General features: G+C 40.2%; 1 protein-coding gene across 1 annotated transcript; it reads left to right on the plus strand.

The window, feature by feature from the left end:
* The first annotated feature begins 1,255 nt into the window (after positions 1-1,255).
* On the plus strand, positions 1,256-3,842 carry LOC119886878 (intermediate filament protein ON3-like). The gene is made up of 9 exons (XM_038697850.1): positions 1,256-1,621; positions 2,013-2,221; positions 2,325-2,385; positions 2,484-2,579; positions 2,688-2,852; positions 2,968-3,093; positions 3,189-3,409; positions 3,504-3,562; positions 3,674-3,842. The coding sequence occupies exons 1-9, from the start codon at positions 1,271-1,273 to the stop codon at positions 3,814-3,816; spliced, it is 1,431 nt and encodes a 476-aa protein (XP_038553778.1). The 5' UTR covers positions 1,256-1,270; the 3' UTR covers positions 3,817-3,842.
* The last annotated feature ends 7,104 nt before the right edge of the window (positions 3,843-10,946 follow it).

A 10,946-nucleotide genomic window follows, 5' to 3' on the forward strand; every position in this document is an offset into this window, starting at 1 on the left:
GTTTGGCGACGTTTGTTTCCAATTTGCAGAGCAAGGGCTGTGTACAGACAACAGATTTGTTTTCAGTGAACAAACAGAATGGATAGCTAGCAGACTGTGAGGAGATGTGAGCTGAATTTAACAAAAAGAGGGGTACTGGTGTAGCATACCCCACCTTTAAACAAGCAACTGACGAAACTGGAACGTACCACAAGAGAACTTGCCTTTGTTACTCTTATGGATAACCTACTTTAAAAAGGAATAAAGACATTGAAAATGGTTTATTAAGAAGTGGAAGTAGTCTAAGATTTGTATATATAATATGGCTTAGTTCCTCCGGTCACTGGTCTCTACCACTAGGGGCGCTAAATATAGTGGTCACTGCTGCAGCGACCACTGGCAGCTTCCACAGTCTATTTGTGAAGGCCCCTTTCTGTTCCTTGTCACACAGATTGTGGCAGTGCACATTAAAAAAGGTCAGTTTTTTTTTTTATATACAGACTATGTTTTCAAGGTATAGTGACCTTAGATGAAGAATTTAAATGATCTCAACTGGCAAATGATATTACAATTTTTGTCTAGTAGAGAGGAAAGGATAAAATCAATGAAATGTGTTGAATGTGAATTTTCAACAGTTTCAAGCTTAAGAATGAACTTAAACAAATCTGTTTTATTACCACTTAAGGAATGTGACCTATAAGAAGTTAATGGTATCCCTGTGAAGAAGTTACATACATGGGTATAGTCATTGATAAGAATGAAAACTATGCAATAACCTAAACTTCAGCCCTATGATTGAACAAATAACAAAAAGGTTCAACATGTGGTTGATGAGGGATTGTTCTAACTAAGGTATTCCCTAACAGCATAGACACTGGAACAATGTTAATTTCACTGCCCGGTGACCACAAAGTAAACTACAGGGTTTACACACTAAAAGAGGCTTTCTTTCCTCACATATTCACATTTGCATTCTACTTCTTTAACTCTAGCTTTCTTCCCCTTCAGGCTGTCCCAGTGAAGCCCTAACCCTCCCTACCTGTTTTACAGGATACGCCATTCCTATCATTCAGAGCCTGAGGCCTGCAGGCTGAGGTGGAGGGGCGGCTGGACAGCAAAAGTAAGAGTACAGGTTGAAGTGGCTGAAGAGGACCCTCCCCCTTGTTCAGCACAGCCATAAAAGCAGGCAGAGTCTGCAGTCAGACACTCAGAGGGACTTGGCTCACCTTTGAATCCTGCTCAACTTCAGTTCTTCTCTGCTCAGAGTTGACCACCTTTACCTGCAAACACAATGAGGAAAGCATACTCTGTCACAAGCTCTGGCAGCAGCACCAGGAGGACTTTTGCAGGACCAGGAAGCAGCTACTCCGTCAAAAGAACCAGTTATGGTGGTGTTGGCTCTAGTGCTGGTGCTAGTTTTAGTATGTCTGCAATGGGTGGTGGTTCTGGCTCTAGTTATGGCTTTTCTTCTAGCCAAACATCAGGCGGTTTTGTGCCCCCACCGATCACAGCTGTCCAAGTAAACCAGAGCCTGCTGGCCCCCCTGAACCTGGAGATTGACCCCACCATCCAGGCTGTCCGCACCCAGGAGAAGGAGCAGATCAAGACCCTGAACAACCGCTTTGCTTCCTTCATCGACAAGGTTGGTTCCTGTGAGCTCTGTGTGACTTTGTGATGTACAATTGACTGTTGGCCTCATTATCTTATCTCCCTGGGCTACATTTACCTCTTGCAGCTGTCAAAAGTAAAGTGTCTCATTATTCTCCTTCAACCTCTAACCTCTAAGAAAAGACTAGAAAGTTAAAACTTTACTATACAGTACAGTAACATCAGTCTGCTTAATGAAATTTTTAATGAAACTAGATGCAAACAAGTTCCTTTTACTAATAAAGCAAGAGAGCGGTGAATATGATCTGTCTCTAATCTGGGATTAGGAAATTTTATGAAAATGCTTTGTGACCCCATTTTACTAATTAAATATATATTTAAAAAATGCTTTTTAAACAATCTTCCCTGGTTTTATGTCTCCACAGGTCCGTTTCCTGGAGCAGCAGAACAAGATGCTGGAGACCAAATGGAGCCTCATGCAGGACCAGACCACCACCCGCTCCAACATCGAGGGCATGTTTGAGGCCTACATTGCCAACCTGCGCAGACAGCTTGACGGGCTGGGCAATGAGAAGGGCAAGCTAGAGGGAGAGCTGAGGAACATGCAGGGTCTGGTTGAGGACTTCAAGAGGAAGTGAGTGTTTTCTTGACATGGTCACTAGTTATAACATGTACCTGATATAGTGAGTGTGGAAAATGGAGCAGATGTACTAAAGAGTTGCCTTGTGTTCAAACAGGTATGAAGATGAAATCACCAAACGTGCAGCTGCAGAGAATGAATTTGTGCTCCTGAAGAAGGTGCGAATACATCAAGATGGTCCTTCAAATTTATCCTAGGGTTTGATACAATGGGGTCATATTTAACACTTCCTGTTTGTATGTCATTTGCTTTCCAGGATGTTGATGCTGCCTACATGAACAAGGTCGAGCTGGAAGCCAAGGCCGATGCTCTTCAGGATGAGATCAACTTCCTCAGGGCCGTCTATGAGGCTGTATGTATCTATATTGTCTTAATCCACCTACTTCAATATAATATAATAACCATTTGAGTTAAAGCTGATGATCATCAAGAGTTAACTGAACAACTACTGGTTCTGTAGGAGCTTCGTGAGCTGCAGGGCCAGATCAAGGACACCTCTGTCATCGTGGAGATGGACAACAGCCGTAACTTGGACATGGACGCCATTGTGGCTGAAGTGCGTGCTCAGTACGAGGACATTGCCAACCGCAGCAAGGCTGAAGCAGAGACCTGGTACAAACAGAAGGTGAGTAAAAGGCAAAGCCCAGTTTTATCCCCTGTGTCTTTATATACACTTGCAACACCGCTCCCAACCTTCTGGATCATGTTGTTAATGCACCTTGTCATATTTTTCATTTTAGTACGAGGAGATGCAGAGCTCTGCCGGACAATATGGTGATGACCTGCGCACAACCAAGGCTGAGATTGCTGAGCTGAACCGCATGATCTCCCGTCTTCAGAATGAGATTGAGGCTGTCAAGGGACAGGTATATTTCAAGAATTTATCAAGGATGATATAACACACTGCATTGTACAAGAGATTTTGCTGTTATTAAACCATCTGTGACATCATTTTCCACAGAGGGCCAACCTTGAGGCTCAGATTGCAGAAGCTGAGGAGCGTGGTGAGCTGGCAGTGAAGGATGCCAAGCTCCGCATCAAGGACCTGGAGGATGCTCTGCAGAGAGCCAAGCAGGACATGGCCCGCCAGGTACGCGAATACCAGGAGCTGATGAATGTCAAGTTGGCTCTGGACATCGAAATCGCCACCTACAGGAAACTGCTGGAAGGAGAGGAGACCAGGTGGGATAAACTTGAATATTCAGTATAGTTTCATGGCTGCAGCATCAGCTTCAAGTCTGAATTAAACAGTAACTCTTCATTATTTCACCATTAGACTGGCCAGTGGAGGCTCCAGTGCAACCATCCATGTGCAGCAGACCTCTGGAGGTGGTGGTAAGTTTCAAAGTTTGAACATTGTCATCATAAGTGATACCTGAACCAACAGACCACATAGACAGATGGATAAATGATAATACTTGCCTGCTTGTTTTTTTCCTGCTCCAGGATTCTCCAGCTCCAGCTCCGGCGGGGGATTTGGCTCCAGCAGTGGATTTGGATCCGGTGGTGGATTCAGCTATGGTGGTGGTTATGGTGGTACTCTCACCAAGTCCACAGTCTCAACAACCAGCTCCAGGAGAGTCTATTAAAAAAGAGAGCCGTCCCTCTTCTGCTTCAGAAAATCTTATATTCATGGTGCTACACAATACTGTAAAGCATCTTCAACAAGAGAGCTGAATATCCCCAATATCAGAGTCCTGAGACTTTCTGAAGGTACAAATAACCTTTAACACTCAAGGACCAGGTCAGTGATCAAGGCAAAATTTGTTTTCTTTCTGCACTGACATCCATGAAATAAGAAACAAAGGAAAACAAAGAAAGGTTTTGATGGAGTGGTAAAACTAAGCAAGGAAAGTGTTTGAAAATCTGCACTCTAACTTGTCAACTTTGACTTTTTGTAATGTATCTGACATGGGCAGGATGTTTTTAGTTGATGTCTTCACTCCTCCATCTTAGTGCTTATATTAGTAAGGCGTGCAAGTTACTGACCAAATTTGATCCCTGAAGCAATACAAAAATTTTAAAGTTGTGTGACTTTACATGTTTACAGTTTAAGTTTGCACCATAAACTGTATTGAACTCATTGGCCACTGGCTTGTTCTTTTTGCTGTTTCGTGTCAAATGTTTCCCTTCTTAGTTTTGCCTTACCTTGCTTTCAAGATAAATCTATGTTAAAACCAGATTTATTTTTTTTGTGAAGTCTTATCAACATGACTGATGAATGTTGCAACACATCAAATACATCTCAACAAAATATATCTGAGAACTAAAATGATTGCCTCTCACTGTCATTATTGTTTTGATAAATTAAAGACAAGAGAGAACAGAGCCTGCTTCTTCGAACTTAGGGAGGAATCTACTTTAACACCAAGGTGACATTTTCACGTTGAAATCTCACATGGGCGCTGTGCCACTTTTACCACTACCACTACTTTTCCCCTTTTCTTGCTTGGTTTTGCAGTCCGCGAGATGTGTATCACCAGTATGATAACTCTACATTGTAATCTCTAGTAAATATCAAAACCATGATTGATAAAGCTTTTAAATCCACAAAGCCTTACTCATTATGTTACCACTCAGTGAGATCAGTTTTAGTGTCAGAGGGGATCCCGGGCTTTGGTGGTGTCATCTGCAACCTCCATGAGCTTAACGGACTGGAGATGCACCTTGGTGTAGAGAGAGAAGAGCATAGGGGAGAGAACGCAGACTTGAGGGAAACCTGTGCTGACAGTCCGAGAGTTAGAGTTATGTTTTCCCAGCTTCACGTGCTGCCTCCTGTAAGACAGGAAGTCTGTACACGAGTGGGTCTGCGATGAATTTGATGTGGGACAACACAAGGTGCTCAAATGACTTCATCACCTCAGGGTGACGGGTCTGTTGTCGTTGAGTCCTGTGGTCCCTGTTTTTTGGGGGACAGGTATGATGCTGGAGGATTTGAAGCAGACTGGCACATGGCAGGTCTCTGGGGACACCGGAGACAGCTGATCTGCACTGTTCTTCAGGGTGGATGTGGAGATATAGTCTAGCCCAGCTGCTTTGTAGAAGTCCCCACAATTTTTTTGTCCCCACAACACTAGTAATACTTCTCCAGATCAAAGACTGTGATACACACACAAAACACACACACAGAGACTGCTGCCACAGACACTATTCATAAACACAGATTTTACTTTATTGTAAATATTATGCTGCTATTACTGCTGTTTTCCTTTACTGCTTTCATTTATTTGTTAAATTTTTTATTTGAACTGCATCAGGAGGAGCCATGCATGTGTCATTGTACCTGAGTATTATGACAATAAAGATCATTAGTTCATCTATAACGCTGTGAGCAGAAGTATTGAAAAGAATTACATTACCCAAAAGAAGCTGATATGAGCTATAGGCAGTTTATCCTTGGAAAGGATCACTGGTCCTGGTATTGTTCTACTTTTAACCGTTTCTCTGTCAGCAGAACCAGAAAAGATCTCAGAAAAACAACATGACAAAGGAACCTGTTGTATTGTTCTGTTTAAATGGTGAAATAGATAGTGTGTTCACAAACTTCTGCTGTTTAGAGCCCAAATGCCTTTTTGTTCACTCTTATCGATAAATCAGTGTGTCATTCAATTTCCGAAACCAGACATTGTCACACAGATCATCACCTAAGTGTTATCTGTTAGTTAATGAGCCCTGATGCCCCCAGTACCAGGGGCACCACACAAATTCATGTGTGAAACTAGTATTGCATCACCCTATCCATGCTACACACCTGTGTGAAGCTAGGAGGCTCAGCTAGAAGCTCATTTCACAAATTTTTATCCACACCAAACACACATCAAACACTAAGAATCTAAATGAGCTCACAATATAAATCAGTCTGTGAGCACCGTACATGGCAGCAGTACTGCAAGCATCCATCCAGTTATCTCTAATCACAACGTATCCTCATGTCCAACCTCTCAAACCAAAGCTAATCTCCCGCTGAGATCAGCTGTATAGCTCACATCAAATCACCAAAATTACAGACTAGCTGGATAAAAGTAACAAACAAGCCAATATACATATACATTTATGACCGCTGACTTACTTTTGCCATTTTCGCCTTTTTCAGTCCAAAAATCAGCTGATGTGTCACTAAAAATATCACCAGGCGCCATCTTGATTATTGCACAATACCTGCCAGCTGTGCCTGCATTCTCTCGCCTTTTTCTGTAGAGACAGAGAAGTGCCGCTTAGGAACACACAGTCTTTTTCGCGGTCTGGTAGCAGACATTAGCTACATTAGCATCCAGGGTATCAAATGAAAGGTCCATTCTCAAGTGCATTTGGTCACAGGAATACTGATCAATATTCACTGTTTTTATCAATATTTCAATGTTTTGGAAGCTTTATGTTATTTGGAATGTGGCTGTATGGACATAAATAGTGTTTTAAAGATAAATCCCAGTAAGAGTCAATATTTTAACAGTAAATATTGCCAAAACATGGACATTTGCCTGGTATATGTTTAAAAAATTGCATGATAACGGTTAGTTTATTTTCATCAAATTTACAGTTACAATTGCATTCCAGGTGTATTAAAAGATATTCAGTTGCATTATAATCTATTTGATGATGGGTTTGATGGTTTATTGCATTAAAAATATAGCTTTTCTACCAGGCGAGGATTAAAATATGATATTTTTCTTTATTGCATCTCCATTTAGTTTGTAATGGTAAAATAAATATGCTAATTTGGATTTATATTCCTTAGCTTCTGACCTTTCAAAGGAGACCAGAATTATGCATTTAGGCCAAATGGTTGAGGAGTTATTCCTGATTCATTTTAGGTATGTTATTTTAGGCGTTTTTCCTGGAAAAAGGTGGCAGTTTCCAACAGGCCAAACACATCTCTTAATCTCTTTTTTAAATTTTATCTAGACATACCTGATGCAAACAAAAACCAACTGAAGAAAAAAGTGTTTTGTGGATGTAAAGAATTTGTCATAGACAGCTTTTCACAAAGTTTCCACTTTCTCACAAAACAAACAAAAATTTTAAATTAAAGGAAGTCTGGGGACTGTCTCCCCCAATGACAAATGAATACAATGTGGTTAATGTTTGATTTGTAATTTTATTATAAGCACAGCATACATAAGGACAAAAAGAAGAGAAAGGGACCACACCAAGTTTAAAAGTCACACCCTATGAACACCAGCTGTGGCCATGTTCTCTGCTCAGTCACCTACAGAATGGTTCTTATCAGGTTGTGCATGTAACCATCATGAAATACCTTTCACTTGATTAATACACCCAGTACTTAAAGTGGAAAAAAATCCCCCCCCCCCCCCCCCTTACTATCCTGAATCACAAGAGGAAACTAGTAAACTTTGCGCATTAAGCACTTAATTTCCTGCGTTCTGAACACATCTGCACCAATTTATGGTGGAAATGTCTTAATTTATATTAATGTAAACAAAATTAAGGTGACAGGTGACAATCCAAAATATAAAAATATAATGGAATTTAATTCAGTAATCAGCTTTTGGACAGTGCACATTTGTTTCTTCTATATTTCAGTTGAATTGCATGTTTTCCTATTGTGCATTGTTTTATTTGTTATTCAACATTTCTTGTTGCAAGCTGTTTTTCCAGAACATTTTTAACAAAAGCTTTCAAAAAGTGATGGAGACATTTTGATTCTGACATGTCCCCAGCGTCCCCGGTGTAAATGTTATGACACCTATCTGTCAATAATTTTAAATGTCCCGCCCCATCCAGGCTGTGATTGGTCAGTTCACGACAAGCTACACTGACAAACTACATTTAGCACACGGCTGCTTGAGAGGCACGCGAGCTTCTCTGTTCTCCGACGGAGATTAGCAGGCAGGGGAGAACGGGAGCCGGTGAGCGTCACGTAGCGCCCAGAGAACCTGATATGGAGAGGGCAGAGGAGAGTACCGGTGTTCTGTCCATATATGCTGCCTTGTCGAAAAATGCTACCGTAGCGCAAATCGATAGGGTCTATCGAGTCGCTCTGCCCTATAGAAAAATGCCACCTAATGTGTTCCCTTTTCCATTCCCATAAAGGGATACCTCACAGTATTATGACATCTTCTGTTTTTTGATTATGTTATTATATCATTTCAGGGGTAGCGTATTCTGAAAGTCTAAAATCCCCTATCAAATAAGCCTAATGCTCCTACTACAGAAACATTTTATACTGCCCCACTACTCACTCCATGTGTACTGTAAGGAGATGGTGAGCAAGTTGGAGCATGTTGAAATAGGCTACTACATTATGCCATATTTATTTAAGATATCAGGGGTAGTGTATTCTGATAGCTTAACTAGTAACCATATATAAACCATGGATGTATTATATGATCTGGATACCGGTCCCAAGGATGGCGCCTGTTCAGTACAATTATGAATTGCATGCCTGGCGCACATGCTAAACGTTTTTAGTTTCCGGGTTTACTTCCAGGTATATGTGGCCCACTGAATATCTTATCTATCTTAACTTAGTGTATTTCCCAATGGCCCCACCCTTGAGTTCCCACTCTGACTTCACATGATGAAGTATGCAAAGGCATCCCCTGAGATACAAATACTCCACTAGTGCTCCCTGCTGGTTGGGACAGGATCCAACACCAATCCCTTCAAAAACTGATAAATAGAATACTAATCCCAATTTTACATCAAAATAAGATAAATACACAGACAAAAATGTGACTATATTCTGTGTATGTCACATTTTCACCATTGGTGATATGTTTGCCGGCACAGACACACCCACATTTCAACCTCTGATAAGGATTCTTATGTATAAATGTTTGTGCAGACTGAACAAAGTAGAATACAACATAATAGATACTCTGGTTAATCCTATGAAAAGTAATTTACGTTATACTTGTGTTCAGGAGTTTATTTGTGCATGTTGAGAATAATTTACATTTACTCATTTGGCAGACACTTTTATCCAAAGCAACTTACATTTGAGGAACAACATACAAGCATCAACAGAACATCAAATTCAGATCTACAACTGACAATACATACTAGTAAGAGCAGCAATAAGTACTAGTAATAGCTCATAGTACATATCACATCAATGGGTTAAATACCTGTAATATACTGTAAGTGCTTTTAATGTGTTTGTATTGTATGAGTTACTGTATTTTATGGGATTTGCTTTTTTAAAGTAATTGAAGAGCCTACAAACAGATTCAGATACTTCAAACAGATTCAGATCTGGAGAGCAGAGATGTTCAACAATGTAAAACTGTTGGCTTAAGAATTGCAATGGTCATTTGCTCAAAGCGAGACAATGTAACTTTTGCTGAACGGTCACTGCGACTACAGTTAACAAATAAGGGATAATGGTAAATGCAAAACTTATTTACTATTAGTTAAAATCATCATCATCATACCTGCACTGTAGCAGCAAAACCTCTGAGTGTTCTCAGCTGAGTACCGGTGGGTGTTGTTTCTTATGGATTTAACTTAATTTTTAAGAGGAAGAATTTGTTATTAGTTATTGAAAAGTTACACAATCTCCCTTTAAAACAACATATGTTTACATTCAATGAATGTTCTAACACCACTAACAGCTTGGCTAAAATCTTGCATGATAAGAAGTATCTAAATATCTATTCAGGATCTCAGTATTGTGTAGAGCTATGCATATGAGACCATGCAGGTTGGGTAGGGTAGTGCTACATCTCAAAAGAGTCAGATGGAGCACTACCCCACCTAACCTGTATGGTTAGGATTACTGTTCTTTCTTGTTCAACTTGTAGAGCATATGGATGACTTGTTTGGGCAATGCTTGAATATCAGGTGGTGTTTTGAGGTAATCTTATAATAAAAAATTATTTAACATGCAGATGATTTGGTTAGATTGCAGCGCTGGTCATCAATGAGTATATTGTATTCTCCCTGTATTGTGCTGATTTTGATATCACATTTAATATTAAAAAGATGATATTAAAATAATGATGCAAAGACGAGGGGAAAAAAACTTTTTCCAACATATTTAATAAGAAATGTTGCTAAAGTAAGCAGTTAAATACAGCATTAAATATAACATTTTACTTTCCACATAAATTCAAGGATGAGAGACATACACATCAACACTGTCAAAAATCATAAAGAAAATAATTACTTAAGTAAAAGTAGCAATACTTAAAGTACAACTTCATAAGCCTCATTAGCAGCAAAAGTAAAAGTACACTGAAAATGGTTTATTCATAAGTTAAAGTAGTCTACATTTAGCATATTTCAAATGTGTTTCACCATGTTCCAAATACTGAAATATTGTGAATGAACATGGTTTATATCCAAGCCTACTGTGAAACAATGTTCATTTCACTGCCCTGTGACCACTAAGTAAACTACAGGGGTTACACAATGAAAGAGGCTTTCTGTCCTCACATGTTCACATTTGTACTCCACTTCTTTACCTCTAGCTCTCTTCCCCTTCAGGCTGTCCTAGTGAAGGTTATGTAACCCTCCCTACCTGTTTTACAGGATACGCCATTCCTATCATTCAGAGCCTGAGGCCTGCAGGCTGAGGTGGAGGGGCGGCTGGACAGCAAAAGTAAGAGTACAGGTTGAAGTGGCTGAAGAGGACCCTCCCCTTTGTTCAGCACAGCCATAAAAGCAGGCAGAGTCTGCAGTCAGACACTCAGAGGGACTTGGCTCACCTTTGAATCCTGCTCAACTTCAGTTCTTCTCTGCTCAGAGTTGACCACCT

Source organism: Micropterus salmoides, unplaced genomic scaffold, assembly GCF_014851395.1.
Source record: "Micropterus salmoides isolate LMB-PRFRI ecotype aquatic unplaced genomic scaffold, ASM1485139v1 Ms_hic_scaffold_4, whole genome shotgun sequence".
Lineage (NCBI taxonomy): Eukaryota > Metazoa > Chordata > Actinopteri > Centrarchiformes > Centrarchidae > Micropterus > Micropterus salmoides.

Excerpts from the sequence above, each read along its gene's own strand:
- LOC119886878 (XM_038697850.1), top strand. The coding sequence starts at position 1,271 with ATGAGGAAAGCATACTCTGTCACAAGCTCTGGCAGCAGCACCAGGAGG. Across the intron at positions 2,580-2,687 it reads TCAGGGCCGTCTATGAGGCT|GAGCTTCGTGAGCTGCAGGG; the intron begins GTATGTATCTAT and ends CTGGTTCTGTAG. Across the intron at positions 2,853-2,967 it reads AGACCTGGTACAAACAGAAG|TACGAGGAGATGCAGAGCTC; the intron begins GTGAGTAAAAGG and ends TTTTCATTTTAG.